This window comes from Macaca mulatta, chromosome 13 (assembly GCF_049350105.2).
Source record: "Macaca mulatta isolate MMU2019108-1 chromosome 13, T2T-MMU8v2.0, whole genome shotgun sequence".
NCBI lineage: Eukaryota > Metazoa > Chordata > Mammalia > Primates > Cercopithecidae > Macaca > Macaca mulatta.
Genome location: NC_133418.1, coordinates 86,916,705 through 86,940,624, shown reverse-complemented (window position 1 = coordinate 86,940,624; position 23,920 = coordinate 86,916,705). Strand labels below are relative to the sequence as shown.

The following is a 23,920-nucleotide window of genomic DNA, read 5'->3' as shown; positions in this document are numbered from 1 at the left end:
ACTTCCATGTAGAATATCTACAGGAAGGAGCGATCTAACAACATGTCAACACTGAGATTTGTAAGGGTGAACTGTGTTCCTCCACAGCAGAATTGGCCTGGGGAGGGCCAAATTAGGAATGCAGCACAATCACATGACTTTAATTTGAGACTAGAGAAAGTGTGCTATCTCAGCTCAAAGGTGTGGATAGTTCAAATCTGGGAGAAAAGGAATAACCGGAGCCCTAAGCCATAACCTGAGTTCTTATAAGAGGACAATTGCATAAATATAGCCAATATATTTAGTGCTTGAAATATAATGAAAATCTTAAAATTAATCATATAGCTATGCAGCTGACCTACTACAAAGGAGAAAACTTCTGTATGCAAAGGAGAGTAATACACCACATGAATGTAACTAACGTGGAAGATGTTAACTAGGGACTATACTGAATGCTCGGCATCAGATTCATATGTGGGAAAATAAATGAATAAATGAAGGTACTTGAGCAAGGCTTTAACAGCCTGTTATGTCCTCAGTGGCAGAGATGTTACAGTGGAGAATAGCCCTTTGAATATAATGAGTATGAGGAAGTTATCACAGCTCAACATTGACTCAACGTGTGTTAGCTCACACTGGAGGGAAACTCCATAAATGTAATGAATGTAGGAAACACTTCATCCAGAGAGCTAACTTATTCATACCAGAGAACTCAAGAGAGAAACTCTGTCTGTAATCAGTGTGGAAATGCCTTCAGTGACCATTTATCCTTTAAACAACACCGTGAATTAACACTGGAGAGAAGCCATATGAATATGATCTATGTGAGAAAGTCTTCATTTAATGATCTCATCTTATAATGAGACAATGCACATGGAGAGAAACCCTATAAATGTACAGCATTTGGAAGAGCCTTCAACCTCAGCCCTAACCTTTATAGGCGGTCTCACTCAAGTTTCCATCTATCTGAAAGATGCCATCTTTTAGATACCAGAGAGCTCCCACAGGGCTAAACCCTACACCCTTCAGGCAAAGCTCAAGCCTTGATATGCAGAAAAAACTTAGAGTAAAACAGGAAAGAAAGTGGCAAGTTTTTTCCAGGAGGAAGAAACCTGTTGGGAAAACACTAGATAATTCATGCTGGAGAAGGAATTCAGTGAAATAAACACGATAAACCCTTTACTCATAGAGCAACACTCCAGGACATGTGAGGATTAATGCTGTATAAAACACTCACTAAGACAAAAGCAACTTGTTAAAATAAAAAAAAAGAAAATTATTAAAAATAATAATAAAACACTGTCAGTGACCTGAATTAGGGAAAGTATTTGGTGATTGCACGTACCTTCGTGAACCTTGAAGTTCTCATGTTGGGGAATCTCCTCAAGTTAATGTAAGTCTATTTCAGCATACTAGAGTATCAAGATGAATGCATGAAATTTCCTTATGTATTTGTATTTTCTTTATAGGATAAAGAGGCACAGAAAGAGATGCAAAAAATAATGACTTCCTTGAAGAGGTAAATAACCGAATTTACTCTTCAACAAATCAGACGTGATCTACCAAAATTTAAACGAATCAAAGTTTTATTATCCTTTTCTTCATTTTTGATGTAAGGGTATTGTGCTCAGATTTGAAGGTAAAGCCATGTTTCTGCAGAATGCATTCCACTAGTAGCACTACAAAATTATGTTATTTGGAGAATCTATATACTATAATGTCAATACATAATCTATAAACATGTATGCTTTGTATTTTTCTTATCAATAAACTGCAGTCTTCAGAATATTTCTTTAAATATTTAAATCCAATAAAATGAATTTTCATGAGTATTTTATTGTTTCAATGGAGACTTCATAAAACAAAATAATTTCATTAATGTGGATGAAAAATGGAAAACTGAGCAAAGGACATGAACAAGTTGTTGGCAGAAGAGAAAAAAACAAACAGATGTAGTATTGTAACTGGTGATCAAAAGATGTGAATAAAATTACAATAAAATACTCTTTTACCATCAAACTAGATTTCATTTGCGTCCGAGTGAAGAGACCACCAAACAGGCTTTGTGTGAGCAACAAGGCTGTTTATTTCACCTGGGGACAGGCGGGCTGAGTCCGAAAAGAGAGTCAGCGAAGGGAGGCAGGGGTGGGTGGGGCTGTTTTATCAGATTTGGGTAGGTAATGGAAGATTACAGTCAAAGGGGATTGTTCTCTGGCTGGCAAGTGTAGGGGTCACAAGGTGCTCAGTGGGGGAGCTTTTGAGCCAGGATGAGCCAGGAGAAGGAATTTCACAAGGTAATGTCATCAGTTAAGGCAGGGACCGGCCATTTTCACTTCTTTTGTGGTGAAATGTCATCAGTTAAGGCAGGAAACAGCCACTTTCACTTCTTTTGTGATTCTTTGCTTGCTTCAGGCCATCTGGACGTATACATGCAGGTCACAGGGGATACGATGTCTTAGTTTGGGCTCAGAGGCCTGACATTAGCAAGGATTATTTTCTTCATTCAGGAAGCATTCAACACTGGCAGTATTGTTATGAGATGGAGCGTTCTCATACACAGTTAGTGAGAGAATATTTTGTCACCTGGGTACATCAAATATGAAAATATAAAAGAAATTTAAAAAGTACTTTGGCACAAACCTTTGGTAAAATGTATTGACAGCTTTTGAAAAGTATTAAATCTTTAGTCATGGAAATAATCATAAAGAGTAAAGTGCAGTGACTGATTCACAAATGTTCATAACAGCATAACACTATGTCCAACAGTAAGAAAGCAGCCACGTTGAAATATAACTACAATTGAATAACATTTTGACATTAAAAATTACAAAAATGATATAGGCAACTGCACAGAATATCTTAAGTGCAAGTATAAGTCAAAAATAGTACATACGTAGTGAGAGACAGGACTAGCTGGATTTCCTAGGCCGACTAAGAATCCCTAAGCCTAGCTGGGAAGGTGGCCGTATCCACCTTTAAACAGGGGGCTTGCAACTTAGCCCACACCCGACCAATCAGAGAGCTCACTAAAATGCTAACTAGGCAAAAACAGGAGGTAAAGAAATAGGCAATCATCTATTGCCTGAGAGCACAGCGGGAGGGACAAGGATCAGGATATAAACCCAGGCCTTCGAGCCAGCAGGCAACCCCCTTTGGGTCCCCTCCCCTTATATGGCGCTCTGTTTTCACTCTATTTCACTATTAAATCTTGCAACTGCACTCTTCTGGTCCGTGCTTTGTTACCGCTCGAGCTGAGCTTTCGGTCGCCGTCCACCACTGCTGTTTGCCGCCGTCACAGACCCGCCGCTGACTTCTGTCCCTCCGGATCCAGCAGAGTGTCCGCTATGCTGATCCAGTGAGGCGCCCATTGCCACTCCCCATTGGGCTAAAGGCTTGCTATTGTTCCTGCACAGCTAAGTGCCTGGGTTCATCCTAATCGAGCTGAACACTAGTCACTGGGTTCCATGGTTCTGTTCCATGACCCAGGGCTTCTAATAGAGCTATAATACTCACTGCATAGCCCAAGATTCCATTCCTTGGAATCTGTGAGGCCAAGAACCCCAGGTCAGAGAACGCGAGGCTTGCCACCATCTTGGAAGTGGCCCGCCGCCATTTTGAAAGTGGCCTGCCACCATCTTGAGAGCTCTGGGAGCAAGGACTGTCCCCACACCCCACCAGGTAACAATAGGATCTCAACAGTATAAAAATAAGCACAGAAGAGCATCTGGTAGGGAATACACTAAAATAGTAGTAGTATATGTTTCTGTGAAGCTTATTTTATTTCCTATATTTCCCAGTTTTTAATAATAAATAAAATGATTTTTTAGGTTGAACTTAGCAGTGAGCTATAAAGATTCCCTGCTACCTCTTAATCAGCCTAATCTTGGAAATCAGAGTAAAAACTTGGATTTTCTGTTTACTGTCCCAAATACATGGGTGTGCACGCACATGCACACACACACACACACATTTATAAACTCAAAATTTCAAGCCCTGATGTAGACATTCTGGTTAGTAGGTAAATTAAGCAACCCCCTAGCCCCATCTTCTATAATGGTCAATCAAGATACTGAATCAGTCCAGCTGGTTCTCACCCACTTTCCTCTGACAATTGGTCTGATGTTGAAACTCATGGCTAGATAGGGCAAGAGTCTTGCTGGTTCTGTCATGGATATGCTGAGAGGCTATGGATACCTCTGGCTCTCTAAACAGCTAAAGGAATATGTAAGTATAGAAAGGTGAATCCAGCTAGGAGCAAATGACATAGAATCAACTATGTTGTAGGTTTTGTGGGAGCAACTCATTCCGGCAGAGTGGTACAAACACTTCCTTTATGAATTATGAGGACTATCAAGAAACACTCCTGGTGGGTAACAGTGGGATTTAGGACTCAATTGGAACCTGACATAAGATCTAATCAGTGTTCATTTATTATATTTTAATAAAATTCTTGTTTCTCATAATGTGTCTTCAATGGACAAGTTGATGTCCATTGACTGGGTAATCAGCGTAGTTATTTCTGGATATGGGCTTGACCCAATAGAAATGCAGTACTCATAATTCACTCTTTAGAGAATTAGGAGTTTCTGACACATGTGGCCATTTCTACAAATGGGTATTAACAGAGGGAATTCCCCTCCTCATTATGGTAATAACCCTTCAAAAGAGCATTAACTCCCTGCTGTATGCCCCCTTCCAGAGTCATACTGTCATATCTGTATTCCTTATAAAGCCATATATAATCAGAGAAATTATGTTTGGGAGGCTGAGGCTGGAGGATCAGTTGAGCTCAGGAGTTCAAGACAAGCCTGGGCAACATGGTGAAATCCCATCTCTACAAAAATTAGCTGAGCGTGGTGGTGCATGCCTGTATTTACAGCTACTCGGGTGGCTGAGGTGGGAGGATTACTTCAACCCAGGAGGTCAAGGCTGGGATGAGCTGTAATTGCGCCCCTCCACTCCACTCTCCACTACACTCTGGGTGACAGAGTGAAACTCTGTTTCAAAAAAAAATTTTTTTTTATTTAAAAATAATTTTTTAAAATTAAAAACATTGGAAGTAATTGCTAAATAGCTCAAAAACCGTGAACAGGACTAGAATCTGATAACCTAGAAGGGTGTGCTATAGAGCAGTGGTCCCCAACCTTTTTGGCACCAGGGGCCATTTTCGTGGAAGACAATTTTTCCCTGGACCCGGGGGTAGGGGGATGGTTTCGGAATGATTCAAGTACCTTACATTTAGTGTGCACTTTATTTCTATTATTATTACAGTGTAATATATAATGAAATAATTATACAACCCGCCATAATGTAGAACCAGTGGAAGCCCTGAACTTGTTTTCCTGCAACTAGATGGTCCCATCCGGGGGTGATGGGAGACAGTGGCAGACCTATCAGGCATTGATTCTCATAAGGAGTGTGCAACGTACATCCCTCACATGCACAGTTCACAGTAGGATTCGCCCTACTAATACCACCACTGATCTGACAGGAGGAGGCGCTCAGGTGGTAATATGAGCAATGGGGGGCAGCTGTAAATACAGATGAAGCTTTGCTCACTTGCCCACTGCTCATCTCCTGCTGTGAGGCCCAGTTCTTAACAGGCCACAAGCCAGTTACCAGTACCACTACCAGCCTGTGGCCCGAGGGTTAGGGACCCCTGCTGTAGAGGATACATAGGATATTTTGTCAATTTATTTATTTAGTTATTATTTTATTTTATTTTATTTTATTTTGAGACAAAGTCTGGCTCTGTCGCCCAGGCTGGAGTGCAGTGGCACAATCTCGGCTCACTGCAACCTCCACCTCCTGGGTTCACCCCATTCTCTTGCCTCAGTCTCCTGAGTAGCTGGGACTACAGGCGTCCACCACCACGCCCGGCTAATTTTTTGTATTTTTAGTAGAGACGGGGTTTCACTGTGTTAGCCAGGGTGGTCTCGATCTCCTGACCTTGTGATCCGCCCGCCTCAGCCTCCCAAAGTGCTGGGATTACAGGCATGAGCCACCGCGCCCGGCCTATTTTGTCAATTTAATCCTCAATCCAATCCAATGAGGGAGGTGGTGGTCTTTCCATATAGGTAATGAGATAATTGAGGCTTGGAGTAAATAACTTGCCAAAGACCTTTCTTAACAAGTGGAAAGAGTTGGTACTTAAACATGGCTTATTTCGACTCGTTAGTCTAGTCTTAGTTACTCACAACAGATATATAAAAGGTACTGTGTAGATAAAGATGAGGAAACAAACCAAAATAAAGAAGTTATCTGTAATGAGGCCAAGTAAAAATGGTTTCTATATTAAATACCCCTACTTTCTAAAAACTGAGTGATTTTCTTGAATGACAGGATTATATGTAGAATATTACACTTACTCCAAGGAATTTCATGCAAAGTGAGCCATGGGGACTCTGGTTTTCTATGGTTACTTCACTCACCACTCATGCTGCTTGACCTCAGAGAAGACAGAATAGCTGCAGAGTGTTCCTGAAATGAGGATTGTTCCTGCTGGATCACGAAGTCCAAGCTGATGGTACACCTGCCGCTCACAGATGAGGTACCCAAACTGCTAACTTCTCAAGAGACTTCGTGTACAACTTTGGAAAGGGGGAGTTCTGACCCAAACTTTGAATATGTTTGATTTCAGAAGATAAGAATCAAACTGTATGTTGCAATTTCTCATAAAACATTAAAGAGGTAACTTAGTGGTCCACTAAAATTTTAGTGATGTCCATGTAATTGCGATGTTATCTTTCTTACTAAATAACAAATGGCCTTCATTGTAATATGAAAATCCATGCCACTTCTCATTTGTGCCTAAAAGTTATCAAAAGGCTTTTCATTTGATAATATTTTTAGACTTTTGAATTTCAAAAAGCAGTGGTACAAGCTGAATGGGGTTAGCTTTTACACTAAACTCATTTTACCAATAAATGGTTTAAGCGTTGATGTGTAAGTAACAGGGTTGGGGTCAGACAACTGTAGTGACCAAGCCAGGACTGAGTTCCAGCCCTTGGAATCTCACTTCTGCTTTCTTTGAGTCCGGGGCTGTTTATATCTAATTGATTGGAGTCCAGTGTATCTGATGTAGAATGGAGGCTGTAAAATGCTAACACTTACCTGGTGAGTACCTATTCCAAGGGTTTTTCCTATATTAACACATTTGAACCTCACAGCAACCTATGAGGAAGAAACATTTGATATTACCCCATTTAAGATAGGGGAGCTAAAGCACAGGGTATTACCATGTCTAACCCCGTGAGCAAAAGATTTGGACTGGGGCGGACTGCTCCAGAGTCCATGCTGCGGTCAGCCACTGTACAATCCTGCCAGCAAATGGGAGAATTGAGTTGTGGGAAGTGAAAGAGTGGAAAGACAGAAGGTAAAAAAGGAAACAAGGGAAAGGGAAAAAAGAATTTTAAAAAGTAGAGGGCAGTAAAGAAAGAAGAAAAAGGGAGAAAAGGTAAAGAAAAATCTCATATTTTGAATATTGATAGACATTTTCTAGTTTTGCATCATAAATTCCCAACAATGTATTTATGTATTTTGTATCTTATATTTTTTTCAAATACCCACCTTTTCCTTCCCCTCCTCCACAAGATAAGGTAGTGAAGCCTGTTTTTAATGACTTGATCTACTTGAACTGAGTGTGTTGAGAAAGCTTTGGTTATGGACTCTGTGGCCTGTTGATTGGGAAATTAACAAGAATAGTTGATTTCACAAAGACAAGATACATTTTAGAGCCAAGTAAAGTTAATACTTGAAGTACTGTGATTTTGAAGCCCCTCAACCTATATTTTGCTTTAGATACTTGAAGCCAAATCATAAGGTTGAGTTTTAAAAAATATTGAGATACAATTGACATACAAAAAACTGCATGTATTTAAAGTGTATAATTTAATAAATTTTGACATGTGTACACCCACAAAACCATCACCACAGTTAAGGTAACAAACATTTTCATCACTTCAAATATTTCTTCATGCCCATTGCTAATCTTTCCCTCTTGCGTCTCTCTCTGCACCCGCATTCCAAATAACGACTCATCTGCTTTCTGTCATTATAGATTACATTGTCTAGTATTTTATTTAAGTAGAACTATGTGTTATATACCCTTTTGTCTGACTTCTTTCACTCAGCATAATTATTTTAGGATTCATCTATGTGGTAACAGGTACTGATAATTCATTTCTTTTCATTTCTGTGTAGTATTTTATAACAGAAATATACCATAGTTTTTTCTCCACTCCTCTATTGATAGGACATTTGGCCTGTTTCCAGTATTTGATTATAACAAACAAATCATCTATGAAAATTCATATAAATGTCTTTGAATGTACATATACTTTCATTTCTCTTGGATAAAATACCCAGAAGTAGGAAGTATGGTAGATGTTATATCTACCGTTATAAAAAACAGTCAAACTGTTTTCCAAAGTGGTTTTACCATTTTACATTCTCACCAACAGTGCCTGAGAGTTCTGCTTGCTTGACTTTCTTAACAACACTTGGTAGGGTCAGTGTTTTTAATTTTAGCTACTGCACTAGGCGTGTATTATATCTGATAGGGGTTTTAATTTGTATTTCTCTAATGACAAATGATGTTGAGCATTTTCTCATGCATTTATTTGTCATTTGTGTATCTTCTTTGGTGAAGTATCTCTTCAAATATTTTGCCCATTATTTAAATTGAGACGTTTTGGTTTTTGTATATAGTCTGGAGTGTGGCTTGAAGTTCATTTGTTATTTGAATATCTAATTATTTCAGCATTTACATTTACAAACTTGCCATCTATCTAATACTCTATAACATATCTAATGAAGTTTTGCCTCCAAATCTGTTGAAAAGACTATTGTTTCTCCATAGACTTGGCTTTGTACCTTTCTCAAAATCAGCTTTCCATATATGCATGGGTCTGTTTCTGGAATTTCTATTTTGTTGCATTGATCTATTTATTGATCTCAACACCAATACCACACCATGTTGATTAATGTAGCGTTATAGATTTGAAACCAGGTAGTGTTACTCCTCCAACTTTGCTTTTGTTTTGTTTTGACTGCTCTAGGTTATTTGCGTTTCCATATGAATTTTAGAATTAGTTTTTTAAATTTCCATCAAGAAAAAAGTGGCTGTGATTTTTTTTATTGGGATTACATTGATCAATTTAAATTGACATCAATTTTAAGTCTTTCAACCCATGAATATAGTGTACCTCTTAATATATTTAGGTCTTTAGTTCCTTTCAGCAATATTTTGCAATTTTCAATGTACAGGTCTTTCACATTTTTGTCAAACTTATTCCTAAGTATTTCATATTTTTTGATGCTATTATATATTATATTTTCAATTTCAATTTCTGATTTTTTATTGTATATAGAAATTCAATAGTGTAAACTGATCTTGCATGCTGCAGCCTCTTTAAACTCACTTATTATTTCTGGTAGCTTTTTTGTAGATTCCATTAGATTTTCTACAACTGTGATTATATTAGTTGTGAATAAAGACAGTTTTACTTCTTTCTTTCTAATCTGAAGGTTTTGTTTTGTTTTTGCCTTATTGTACAGACTAGAACTTTCAATACACCATTGAATATAAGAGGGCAAACGTTCTTATTTTATTTCTGATCTGAGGGGAAAGCATGCCATTTTTTGCCATTGATCATAATATTACCTGTAGGGTTTTTTTGTAGATACCCTTTTTCTGGTTGAGAAACTCTCTTTTGTTCTTATTTTGCTGAGTTTTTTTATGGAATTAATACTGAATTTTGTCAAACTTGTGTTCGTTGAGATGATCATATGGTTTTACTGTTTTAGTTTATATGATGAATTATATTTGATTGAATTTTTAAATATTAAGACAGCCTTGCATTCCTGGGATAAAATTAACTTAGTCCTAACATGTTTTCTTTTTATTGTCAGTGGATTTGCTAAAATTTTATTTTAAATTTTTGCATAAATATTTACAATGGATATTGGTTTGTAGTTTTCTTGTAAAGTCTTTTTCTGGTTTTGGTATCAGAGTAATACTGGTTTCAGGGAATGAGTTGAAAAGTATCCCCCCGTCTTCATTTTCCTTGAAAACTTTATGTAGAATTGATATTGTTTCTCCCTTAAATATTTAGTGGAATTCACTCGTGAACCCATCTGAACTTGGAGTTTTCTTTGTTGGGGGAAGTTTTCAAGTACAATTTCAACTTCAATTCTTTTAAGAGATACAGGGCTATTTAGATTATCTTTCTTCTGGAGTGATCTTTGGTAGTTTGTATCATTCAAAGAATTTGTCTATTTTTCTATTTCATTTAAGTTGTCAAATGTATTGGCACAAATTTAATAATATTCCCTTATTCTTTTATTATCTATAAAATATGTAGTGATGCCACCTCTTTCATTCTTAATATTCATAATTTTCGTTTTCCCTATTTCCTGTTTTGTATATGTTTCTTCCAACAAAAACCCTACAGGTAACATTATAACCAATGGCTGGAAGTTTATCAATGTTGTTGAGCTTCTCAAAGAAACAACTTTTGGTTTCATTGATTTTTCTCTTTTTCTATTTTCTATTTCATTGATTTCCACTCTCAACTTTAACATTTTCTTCCTTCTCCTTACTTAGGGTTTTATTTACGCTTCTAGTATCTTAATGTGGGAGCTGAAGTCATTGATGTAAGACTTTACTTCTTTTCTCTTTTTTGTTAAATTATACTTTAAGCTCTGGGATACATGTGCAGAATGTGCAGGTTTGTTACATAGGTATACATGTGCCATGGTGGTTTGCTATACCCATCAACCCATCATCTACATTAGGTATTTCTCCTAATGCTATCCCTAGTCCAATTCCTTTCTACTGTAAGCATTTAGTGCTATAAATTTCTAAGTACCACCTTAGCAGTATCCTACAAATTTTGATATGTTTTCATGTTCATTCAATAAAAAAAAAAATTTCTAATTTCTATTTTACTTTTTTCTTTCATTCATGGGTTATTTAAAAGTCTGTTTAGTTCCCAGCCGGTTTTTTTGTTTTTTGTTTTTTGTTTTTTTTTTTTTTAGGTATCTTTCTTTTTTTTTTTTTTTTCGAGACGGAGTCTTGCTCTGTCGCCCAGGCTGGAGTGCAGTGGCGGGATCTCGGCTCACTGCAAGCTCCGCCTCCCGGGTTCACGCCATTCTCCTGCCTCAGCCTCCCGAGTAGCTGGGACTACAGGCGCCCGCCACCTCGCCCGGCTAGTTTTTTTGTATTTTTTTAGTAGAGACGAGGTTTCACCGTGTTAGCCAGGATGGTCTCGATCTCCTGACCTTGTGATCCACCCGTCTCGGCCTCCCAAAGTGCTGGGATTACAGGCTTGAGCCACCGCGCCCGGCCGTATCTTTCTTTAATTGATTTCTAATTTAATGCCATCATGGTCAGCAGTTTGGATGACTTGAATCTGTTCAGATTTGTTGAGACTTGTTCTGTGGCCCAGAATATGTTCTATTTTGGTAAACATTCCATGTACACTGAAACAGCATGCGTATTCTTTAAAGATGAATTACATCAAGTGTCTTTCAAGCCCTCTACCTGCTTTGGTCTCTCCATAGCCTCAGCCCTGAGTCTCCTCAGCACGAGGAGACTTCAGGACTCCTTTCGTGTTCCTGCTCCATACACGGGCCTGGATGCTCTCTTGAAGCAGTAAGCTGAGACAATTAGAACGTTCATCTTGTTTGTTACCCATCTCTCAGGGGTGGCTGTACTTTCTTTCTTGCTGTCCAATATCTTGAAAACCATTCTTTTTATATTGTGTCCCTGTTTCAGATTTTGAAAGCCAGAAGTTGTAACTCTTGAAAGTTGTAACTTTGTAGCATTGTGATATTTTAAAAATCTGCTCCTCACCACACTTTCCAGTCCTATAAACCATTATTTTATAGATTTAAAAAAACTGGAAAGTATTACATTTCTTTTTTAAACAAGTTTTTATAATGTTTCAAATGCTTCCACTCGATAAAGCAAATTGACACACTCGTACTATGGAATTACTTATTAAATAACCTAGACTTTGGTTAGAGCTCTGAGACAATTTTTGTTTGTCCATTTTTCAATAGTAACCTTGTGCTTTGGCAAATAAGATTGCATGGGGAGAGTTAAATTATACTTTTCCTCCTTCTTGAATACTTTATGTTTACACAGCCCACCTAATTTAAAACTGGGAAATCTAATTGGGAAAATAATCTGCTGAAAATCGCATGTGGAAATGCCATTGGAAATTGTTAATGCCACATAACTGTGGCATTAATAGCTAAGCCCTAATTGGACTGCCACTCTCAGACAGACTGGCCCCACCATGTAGGTTGTGGAATTCATCTGGAGCCCAACATTGACTGTCCTGATCTTTAAAACATCCCAGTTATAACGATAGTGACTTCCCAGCCAAGCCACTAATTCATTTATTTATTTTGTCTCTTTGTTTGAAATGCATTTTATTTCCCTTGTGTTCTTCAGTCCTCGGAGCTCAGTGTACTTTGCAATTGTAATTAATCAAACATTTATTGAGCTAAAATTATGGGGACTATCCAGAGGCTAATCCAAATTTCAGGGACCCTGAAGGTTACACAATTTGGAGAATCTTAAGAAAAAGAATACAAAATTACAAACACAAAATTAAGTATGAGAGTGACTATTTAGAATGCAAAAGACGTCATGACAAATTATAAAATTTTCAAAGCTGACAAATACCACAATTATCACATCCAGAAAAATAACATTTTATTATTAACTGCATGGTACATCTAGAATGCTTTCTTTTACATACTCTTTGTTTGCTTCATCATATGGCATTGATTTTTAATGTCATTTTCTATTGAAAGGATAGGGGATGAAATATTGGTTTTTCCACTAACACAACTAATTGACATTTTTCTTTCTTATTATGGATCATTTAGAAAAGCTCCTCTCAGCTTCACTTCTTGCGAGTAATGGCATGCAGCAACTTCCTCAGCAGCCCTTCTCCCCAGGGTGAGTCTTCCAAGAACTCCAGCCCTTCGAGCCCATTGAGCTGGGTGCAGATGGCTGTGCTGCAGCCCCTGATCCAGCTCTGCCCAGCCTCTGCACCTCCCGTTCCTACCCCCATCTCACCTCCAGTCGTGGGTGGGTCCCAATAAGAGCCTTAGTCATTGTGGGCTCAGAGCAGGGATCCAAGCAAGCCCCTTTTTATATCCTTCTTCTTGGGGGTCAAAGTCAGGGTCTGAAGCTTAATACAGGCCCCCAGAAACAATCTGTAACTAGAGCCAGCTGATGTGGAGGTTGGAAACTGCCTCCTGACCATCCTCACAGCCAAATCTGCCATGGCTCTCTCAAACCACTTTCCTGAGGCTGCAGCGGTTTTTATGTGGGGCAGGGAAGCAAAGAACAGGAGACTGAGTGGGCATATATCCATGCAAATAAAGTCCTGTGAGTAAGAGCAGACTAACAGCAATATTTTCCCATCTTCTTCCACAATGCCTACAGTATAAAGACTGAAGTTCTCAGCAGGCCTTTCGCGTTCCCCACGCTCCCACCCAGTCTGCCTTTCTAGCAGATCTCCAGCACCCCCGACTGCACACACAGACTGTCTGCATTCCAGGCACACGGGATTGAGTGCTGCTTAAAACCCACCTGTGGCTCTTCTACCCTTTGCTTGGTTTTTATTCTACCTTTGGGGCCACCTTCCCCCATGCCCACTCATGGAAATCTCCCTTCCCACTCAAGGCCTGGCCCAAGGGATGGATGTTTTGCCACAAAACCTTCTGATCCACATGGCCAGCTGTGCTCTCACCCACCTCAAAGCCATGGAGCACTTTTTTGTGTCTTCATTTAGCTTGACCTGCCCTAAGATCTTCAGTAAGGTGAGGACAAGGACCTTGTATTATTTACCTTTGTGTCTCCTGCCTGCCAGCCTGTGCTCAATTAACATTTGTTAAACCAAATTAAACAACTCAAGTAGAAGAAAAACATGTCACGTGTTCCTAAGTTTCATAAAAAAACAAAAAACTAAAAGTAATTTCTACCCTCAGCTTTGATGTGACAAGGAGAGAGTAGAGAAAGAGGGAGAGGAGGACTAGGGAGCAGGGAGAGTGGAGGGGAGGGGAGGGCAGGAAGTGGGGAAGCCTAGCAGATCAGGCACAAGAGACAGTGTGTTCGTCCATTTTCATGCTGCTGATAAAGACATACGTGATACTAGGTAATTTATAAAGAAAAAGAAGTTTAATGGACTCACAGTTCCACATGGCTGGCGGGGCCTCACAATCATGGCAGAAGGTGGAAGGCAAAAGGCACGCCTTACATGGTGGCAGGCAAGAGAGAATGAGAGCCAAGCGAAAGGGGTTTCTCCTTTAAAACCATGAGATCTCATGAGACTTATTCACTACCATGAGAAGAGTATGGGGGAAACCACCCCCATGATTCAATTATCTCCCGCCAGGTCCCTCCCGCAACACGTGGGAATTATGGGAGCTGCAATTCCAGATGAGATTTGGGTGGGGACACAGCCAAGCCATATCAGACAATGAGTCTGTGACAATGTCAGTGCCAGCCTTAGACCAAATTCATGACACTCTTTTACTCCCCCCAAAAACATTACAGATCTCTGTACATTCTACTTTATTTTTTACTGTTACACCCTTCATTGGATGGAGTACAGACCACATACGAAGATTAATCATTGTATCATTTCTGTGACCCAGTTACTTTCTTTTGTCTTGAAATTATAATTCTTATCCCATTTCTAGGCTTCAGTTCCCAGTCTGTCATTTTAATAATAAAGTAACTTCTGCAACACCTCAGTATGAAACTTAAAAAAGATTTAGTGCAGTCACAGAGGATCATTCTTAACAACCTGTTAAGAGTATTGGAAAAGTAAAAGATGACTGATGATGTTTATTGCTTTAGAGATCCAGTCCATACAGTGAAAGCACATTTATTATGTTTATAACATGTTAAAAGTTTTAATTGTAAAAAGCTGGCTTTACATGGATTTTTATTAAACATTTAATTTTTCAAACTGTTACCACATCTAGTATTTCAGTGAAACCTTTTTGCTCACTAAGATAGGTTAAGAAAATGATATCACCATCATTTGACCATGGAGAAAAGTGGTACAGAGGTTAGATTTGCCGAAGGTCACACACCTTGTTCCTACAATAGTGAAATCTAAGCCCAGGTGACTGACTTCTAGCTCTAGCCTGCACAGCAAGGAAATAACCACATTCAGAGCCATACAATGCCTTAAATTACTTAAAATTTAGTGTCCTTAGGGACTTCTTGATTGTTTCCTTTTCCTTTGTTTTCATTTTTCTAAAAAGTGCTTAGGGCAGCTAAAAAAGATAGACTTCTAAAAAAAAAAAAAAAAAAAAGACTTCTTGAAATTTGTTTAATTGGCCATAGGGAGAAAAAATGGTTCATTGGAAAGGAAAACAGTAATTTAAGATGGGCCTTGGATAGGAAGTTTGGTTTCTAAATGAGATAAATTCATGGGAATGGCCTAGTAAGGTGCCCTGTACTACTTAAGAAACTCTTATTTGCATAGGATACTAACCAATTCTCCACACGAGGGTTGCTCATAGTCATACTTTGGTTTTTTTAGACATGGGCTCTTGCCATGTTGCTCAGGCTGGAGTGCAGTGGCCATTCACAGATGCAATCATAGCTCACTGCAGCCTTGAACTCCTGGCTCAGGTGATCCTCCCACCTCAGCCTCCTGAGTAGCTGAAAGTACAGGTCCCTTTCCCACCTCCCAGCCTCCCCGACCAGTACTTTGTTTCCTTTTTTATTTTGATGTAATGATGTGAATTTTCACTTCTACAGAACTGTAATTTACATTTCATAAAGTAGTTGAGACTATGATCTACCTAACCATTGCAAATCCCCTCCCCCAAACTTGAACTCTTCCATTTGTCTCCCTGAACTGTCCAGAGAAATCTGTGGGTGAGAGGAAAGTTCATCTGGATTTTCCTACACTCACTCAACTAAGTATTGGCGACTTTTTTTTTTTTTTTTTTTTTTTTTTTTGAGACAGAGTCTCAGTCTGTCACCCAGGCTGGAATGCAGGGGTGCAATCTCTGCTCACTACAACTTCTGCCTCCCGGGTTCAAGCGATTCTCCTGCCTCAGCCTCCTGAGTAGCTGGGATTACAGGCGCACGTGACTATCCCCAGCTAATTTTTGTATTTTTAGTAGAGATGGGGTTTCACCATGTTGGTCAGGCTGGTCTCGAACCCCTGACCTCGTGATCTGCCTGCCTCGGCCTCCCAAAGTGCTGGGATTACAGGTGTGAGCCACCACGCCCGGCCATTAATGACTATTATCAACACCTGGCTTCTTTACACAGCAAAGAACTTACTGGAGGTGCGGAAGCAATAGCTGCGCATCCTCTTTTGACCTCCCTTCTCGGTTTCAAGGCTAAGCATGCTTCCTGAGCAGACGCTTCCTCGGGATGCCCGGAGCCCATGAGGAATGCAGTGACCTAATGCTCCCAGGACACAATAGTGAGACCCCAACTTAAGTTTTCTGCTCAAGGAAGGAGCCCATAAATTGAGTCAGGTCTCAAAAGAATCATGCAACAAAGCAGATTGTGTACAACAGTGCCCCTGCCTGTGACTCAGCCTCAGTCTTCTAAAAAAGAAAACAAAAATGAATGTTCTCTCTCTCACTGGTTTACCTGTCCCTAAAACCCATTCATAGAAAGAGTGCCTCATTTTCTTTTTACATTAACTTTTTTGAGGTGTAAATTACATACAGTAAAATGCACAAATTTTAATTGTACAGTTCGATGGGTTTTAACAAATTTTCCCACCAGTGTAACCCCTACCACAACCAAGATATAGAGCATGAACATCACTCCAAAAACTTCCCTTGGCTTCCTTCCCACTCGCTGTCCCACCTACCTGCACCCCAGCCTCAGGCAACCACACATCTGCTTTCTGTCACTATAGATTAATTTTTTTACAATACCATATTAATGGAATCATACAGCATGCACTCTTTTAAGTCCGTCTTCATTTGCTGAACATTTCTGAGATTCATCTATGATATTGCATATATCAATAGTTCATTCCATTTTGTTGCTCAGTAGTATTGCATAGCTTGAATGTGCCATAGTTTGATTATAAATTCACCTATTTGGGGTTGTTTACAGTTTGACATCATGAATAAAGTTGAAATGAGCATTCACATACAGGCTGGGCACAGTGGCTCATGCCTGTAATCCCAGCACTTTGGTGGGCCGAGGGAGGCGGATCACCTGACGTCAGGAGTTCAAGACCAGCCTGGCCAACATGGTGAAACCCCGTCTCTACAAAAATACAAATACTAGCCAGGCATGATGGTGGGTGCTTGTAATCCCAGCTACTCAGGAAACTGAGGTGGGAGAATCGCTTGAACCCAGGAGGCAGAGGTTGCAGTGAGCCAAGATCACGCCACTGCACTCCTGCCTGGGCAACAGAGCGAGACTCCATCTCAAAAAATTTAAAAAAAAAAAAATCACATACAATTCTTTTGGCAGACATGTTTTTATTTTGGGTCAAAGGTGAGGGAAGGGGAACATAAAAACCCCAAAGTGGCATTGTTGCGTCACATGGTAAGTATACATTAGCTTTATAATAAACTGCCAAACTGCTGTACCATTTTACATTCTCAGTGAAAGAGTTTCAGTTGCTCCATGTTCTCGTCAACACTTGTGATGGCCAGTCTTAGTCTTTAATTTTAGCCATTCTAACAGACATGTAATAATATCTCACTGTAGTTTATTCATACTTCCCTGACCAGTGATGTCAAGCATCCTTTCATGTGCTCATTTGGCTTCAGTGACACCACATTTGATAATTCTGCAGCCAAAAGCACCTTTGTTAGTTACTAGCAGATTTTTACTTTCTCTTTCTTGCATTAACACTGGCAGTACATAAACTGGTTAAAAGTAGCTCTCCTTTCCTTCCCATTCCATGGTGAGATCATCAAAACAAACCTTCAGAAACCCCCTGTAGATTGAGCCTGTAGTCTGAGAACATTGTTGATGGAAGAGGGATGAAAGTCTTGTGTCTTTCTTCCTCTCTTGCTCTGCTGTACTTAAAGAAACTCCTAGTGATAAAATCCCAACAATCAGTCATGAGTTCTCTGACCTTTCACAACACCATCTATGTTTCTTTTTTTTTTTTTTTTTTTTTTAGACAGAGTCTCGCTCTGTCGCCCAGGCTGGAGTGCAGTGGCCGGATCTCAGCTCACTGCAAGCTCCGCCTCCCGGGTTCCCACCATTCTCCTGCCTCAGCCTCCCGGGTAGCTGGGACTACAGGCGCACGCCACCTCTCCCGGCTAGTTTTTTGTCTTTTTTGGTAGAGACGGGGTTTCACCGTGTTAGCCAGGCTGGTCTTGATCTCCTGACCTCGTGATCCGCCCGTCTTGGCCTCCCAAAGTGCTGGGATTACAGACGTGAGCCACCGCACCCGGCCAACACCATCTATGTTTCTTACATCGTTATCCAATTCTATATTTTTTGAATTGTTATCTACTCCATATGGACACATATTCATTTTCCACATAGATTAAAAGACTACATCCGATATTGCTTCTGTGTTTTCATAGGGCTCAATAAATACTTTTAAAGTTGAATTGAATTTGCAATATTCACTATATAATTAAGAGAGAGAGAGAATTTGAGATCTAGATTTCAGATCAGTCATTTCATGGGAATCCAAACTTTCCAGGTTCAGGAGTTCATGAGATTCCTCCCCCAACCTCCTGCTCTTGTTGACAATGCAAAACAAACCACAGTTAGCCTGGGAATTATCTTTACGGAATATATTAGCATATTGTTTTGAGTTTTTGCACTGCATGTATTAATCTACCAAGAACACATGTCTTGGTTCAGTAAAAATTTGCAGAAAGCCAGACATCCCATAAAAAGAATCTGTTGATGTTTATCCCTCCAGCTAGCTTTTCCTTTTTTTGTAACTACAAAGAATATTAGTGTTTCTTTACTTTTCAGAATCATCTACTCAGAAAGACTTCTAGCAGTGTCCTCGACAGGAAGTCACCACTGTGCTGAGGCAAGGCAGTGGGTCTTTAGGAGGTCAGGTTTCTTCCCACCCTTTGACTGCTCTGCCTGTAGATGTATCAGCTCTTACCCCACTTCTGCTGAGAAGAAGACACTCCTTCAGCCATGACACTCAGCTTGTGTGAGGATGATCCAGAGAGGCTCGGCCCAGGCCACATAGGCTCACCCTCTACCACTATCTTGGACATATTAGGTTCCTGCATGATGGGGAGATCAGGAGGGCTAGGGGAGCCTAGTTACAGATGTTTTATTGGAACTGTCTGGCATAGAGGAAGACATTCAGAGGGCCATAAAGATCAGACTTTTTCAGAGGCGAACAAGTGAACTTCCAGTGACTTATCCTTAGTTAACCAACCTTCAACCAACTGATAAGATAAACAATATCCCTAATGCTGATCCTAAAGCATTAGAGATCCTGAAGTATCTTCAGCATTATCAAAAAGGATTAAATTCTATGTGGTAAACAATGATATTTTAATTTTAAAAATTTATTATAATCCTCTAAACCCATGGTCTCCAAACTTTATTTTATGCTTGAATCAGTTTTAAAAATTGGCATCCCCTAATATATTTATATCTATTTATTTATTTATAAATTATACATATTAATATCCTACTAAAATGTTCATCATAAAACATATACAAATATAAAATATTTTAAAGGGCAAGAATGTTTTCTTGATTTTAAAATTTCCTGAAGTAGAAATAAAGGAATACTGTTTTATTATTAAAAAAAAAAAAAAAGAAAGCTTTTTATCTGAGATCATCATGCCTACTAACAAAGTATTTAGAAGCATTTATGCTGAAGTAAGGACAGGAAAAATGACACTGTCACTACTATTATTGAATATTCTAGAGATACCAGCTCTAATTAGAAAAGACAAATTAGAATATTTGAAAGTAATACATTAACAGAGTATGGTAAGTATCATTTATGTTGGCAGATAAACTCACATGTGTGAAAAACCTGAAAGAACTAACTACAAAATGTTCTTCAACAATAAAAGAATTGATATATAGAAGTCAATAGCCATGACAAATACAGATGACAGCCAGTTAGAAGGTGTACTAGAAGGTAATGCCTCATTTACCCTAACAATAAAACAAGATCAAATATCTAGGAATAAACATAAGAATCATGTCTGATAGGCAAGCAGAAATTGAAGGAACCCCAAGGGTTTGAACAAATAAAAAGACACACTACATTTTGATTAGGAAGACAGCATCCTCAAATTATCCAATATCCTTCAATTAACCTACAAATTTGATATAATTCCAATACAAATACCAACAAGATTCTTTTTATGTTCTAAGGTTCAAATGGAAAATCAAACAAGTAAGAGTAATTGTGAAAATACTGAAAAAAGTCAAGCAATGAGGGACAACAATACCTACCAGATAAGAAAAAATACGTAAGGCTATCATACTCCAAGAAATATCATGAATAAATAGACAAATCAGTGAAATAGAATATAAAGTCCATAAATACATCCTAATATACATAAAAATGTGTATGATAAAAGGGGCATGTAAAATGAGTTATTCACTAAATGAGTCCCTGGAAGATAAGGAGGGTGGGAAACAGATGGGATAGGCTGTGAATTATTAAGCAACTGGTTTATATCTAGTTTAACCAGCAAGATGCAGGAGCATCTTCAACTCAGTTTTCTCATAGCACCATGATGTCCACAAATCCACTTACAAGCAATAATTCTGTCTTTCCTAATGTTACATTCCAAGCATTCACAACTGTATCTGGACACAGTAACTCTACCATGGTACCAAACAGTAATTACTCTGCAGAGGTAATAGGTGCACACACTATTTAGGTCTGAATACTACAGCAGGGAAAGGTATGCCAGCTAGGAAGGAAATAAAATCTCAGGAAAAACAAGGACAAGTAGAAAAATAAAAAGATGAGAGGAACAGAATGGCCTCACTGGGCACATACTCATGGGAACCTTGTTGATGTTGCCCAACTTGAAGATAAAGAGATGCCTATGATATAGAATCATGAAGATCTCATCTCAGAGAGATCCATGATAGGTCACCCAGGAGCATCCGTCACCTGCAGGAGCACCGCACTAGGAAACCAGAGGCATGGCTCTGTGTAATCTCGAGCAAGCCAAGTGCCCATGATGAAAATACTTCTTCCTGCTGTGCCCAGCTACAGGATTTACATAAGAATGACGTGAAATGACAAATGTGAGTACACTTTGCACCTCTGATCAGTGGTATCCTAATAAAGAAGAATTGTTAGCTTTGAGTTGAGCCTTGTTTGTAACATGCACTCACTTCACTGTTGTTGCCTTTTATGTTCACAGGAGTCCTGCATGATGTGGACTATGTAGATCTAGCAAGAGTCCACATACACTTCCCCAAGAGAAATTAAGCTGGGAACCATGGAATTATCATCATCTCCTTGCCACCCTGTCCAACTGCAGGTCTTGGGAAGCTGAATTTACCCTGTGAGACTTCGGCTTCATTTACATTCATCTTGGCAGGCAGTGGTGGGTCATGGGGAACCTGATGAAAGACAGAGCTCAAGCCAGGGCATGACAGCAGTGAAGACTTTCTTACGTGCTGAACTCATATCAAAGCTCTTTTCTTCTTTGCTGACACAGGTAACTCTTTACCAGTCTGATGATAACACATAAAGAGACAGACCCTCGGGTTCCTGCTGGGGAGAAAACAGAGCAAGAGATATGCTGTACTGAGCTGGCAAGTATAGTGTTCTTTCTTCTAAAATCGGATGGGAAGGTAACTAGGCAAAAATCCACTGTGCTGGCTACGGTACAAAGATGACCAAGGCTGTCTCAGGTATCCCGGTGGCTTTATCGTCTATTTCTGGGAAAAGAGTAGGTAGGGATCAAGAGCAAAGAACATGGGAAAATGTGCTGCTTTGTCACTGCAGTCCATTTCTAGAAATTTTGGCTTCTAGGGAAAGGCAGCATGATATAAACAAGAAAAAGGTACTGGACTCTTAACCTGATTTAAATCCAGACCTGACACTTTATGACCTGGATGAACTTGGGTAAGTGACCTAAGCTCTCTAAGCTTCAGTTTCCTCATCTGCAAAATGAGGATAAAATTTTCTACTATGCAAAATTTTGTAAGGAAGATCAAATAAATGGACACAAAGCAATTGACACATAAATATGGAAACGATTTCTCAGCTTTCCTCCCTGAGGGCAGAGATTCTTCTAGCTACTTAAATTCTCCCCAGACTTTTCCAAGTTGCTCTTTATCCTCATACCCTGGCCGCACCACAAAAGCTGCCCACATAAAAGAACTTGGTGAAGGCTTGCTGACTATTCCCCTAGATTCTGCTTGTTTCATAAACAGCTGCAGAAACAGGCTCAGCAATGGGCTCACTGTGGAGAATCCCAGAAGTGTGTGGCAACACCAAAGGAATTTTATGAAAGTCCCAGGAGAGAGAAGCTGTCATTCAAGTCATCACATAGCAAACTGCCCCTAACACGTGCTGCACACATATTAGGTGGTGACTCAGTTTCGGTTTTTGACTTGAGTCTTAAAACATAGTTCAGAACCTGGTGATACTTCCCTGAATTCCCTTTTTTAGTGTGAAAGTGTGTTCAGCTTCCCATTGGCTATTGGGAGCTTGAAAGAAATTCAAGGAAGGAAACCCATAAATTGCTTGTAAAAGATACTGCGTGAGCTTTATGCACTTCGGCTCTTTTAATCCACTCCACAAGGTCATGATGCCCATTTTACTGATGATGAAAGGCAAGCTTCCTAAGGTTGAGTAGCTCACACGGTGCCACAGCTAGCGACTGCGTGAGCTGAGTCACATCCAGATCGTTCAGAATGAGAATTTTTAAGAGAAGATAAACGTGATTCTCTCGAAACTCGGTGTTCTGTAGCCTGCAAAAGCCTCTGGGGCCTGGTATGTGCTTACTTGGCTTGCAAGCCTGACGTCCGGGGCTCCTGCGACCTTCCTTCCCTGTTCTCACCTCCATTCTCCCCTTTCCCGAACCGTTTCTTTCCCCCATTCCTTCCCCATCTAAACCACAGAAAAGAGCTTCCAGGCTCCATTTCAGCCAGCAAAAATCTCAAGCCCGGGGGAGGGCTTCAGGGACTTTCCACTGGAGGCTCTTACACTTAGACGCAGCATCCTCTCCTGGAGGGAGTGCAGCGTCCCCCGGACTCAAGGGGGACGTGGTCAAGCGAGGGCGGACGCCGACTGCGAGTCTCCACTTTGTCTTTCTCTCCCTTGGGGTGTTTCTGGGATTCCCCAACAATAGAATAAGCTGAGTTCTGTGTTACTAATTCAGTTATCTCGGTACAAGAGGTAAAGTGCCAGGAGGAAAACTGATACCCCGTTTTGAGCAAGCTGTTTTCTGGGAAACTCTGAACTGTCTCAAGCACGGTTCAGGCCCGGTTACCGCTGCCTGCAACCCCCCGCTGCCGAGCCAGCTGCGCCTGGAGCTAAAGCCTCAGCTTTTGAAGGCGTGGTTTGCACTCTTTTATGTTGCTGAGCTGTGCTAGCGCCAAACCAACCACGCATCATCAACCTCTATTCACAGCATCTAGAATAAAACCCGCCACATGGCAGGAACCCAGTAAAAGCCTTTTGGAATCAGAATGGAAGGTGGGTTGATTACACTGGGTGCTTCTCACAGCCCACAGGGTTGAGACTGACAAGTGTTCTGGCATTAGTAAGGGCAGAGACACTTTGGGCTGGCCAGACCTGATCCTGGGGAGGATCACCGGGTCGTTTCTTGGCATCTCCTATCCCATCCGTGCACTGATAGGTTTCGCCCCTTTCAGCACTCAGAGGGCCAGGCTAGTGGTTCCCTTAGAGGTGCACCGCCTGGTAGCCAAACAGAGAAGGGAGTTCCCTTCTGCTCAGTTTTTATTTGAGCTTTGCAAGTGACA

The 23,920-nt window shown here is 40.0% G+C and overlaps 1 protein-coding gene across 11 annotated transcripts in view; it reads left to right on the top strand.

The window, feature by feature from the left end:
* RMDN2 (regulator of microtubule dynamics 2) overlaps positions 1-1,998 on the top strand; it is an 86,216-nt gene extending 84,218 nt beyond the window's left edge. For all 11 annotated transcript variants that reach the window (XM_077959708.1, XM_077959710.1, XM_077959709.1 and 8 more), the window contains one exon: positions 1,449-1,998. In XM_077959708.1, the coding sequence (XP_077815834.1) occupies positions 1,449-1,502 (54 nt within the window). In that variant the 3' untranslated portion in view covers positions 1,503-1,998. The remainder of the gene's footprint in view (positions 1-1,448) is intronic.
* The last annotated feature ends 21,922 nt before the right edge of the window (positions 1,999-23,920 follow it).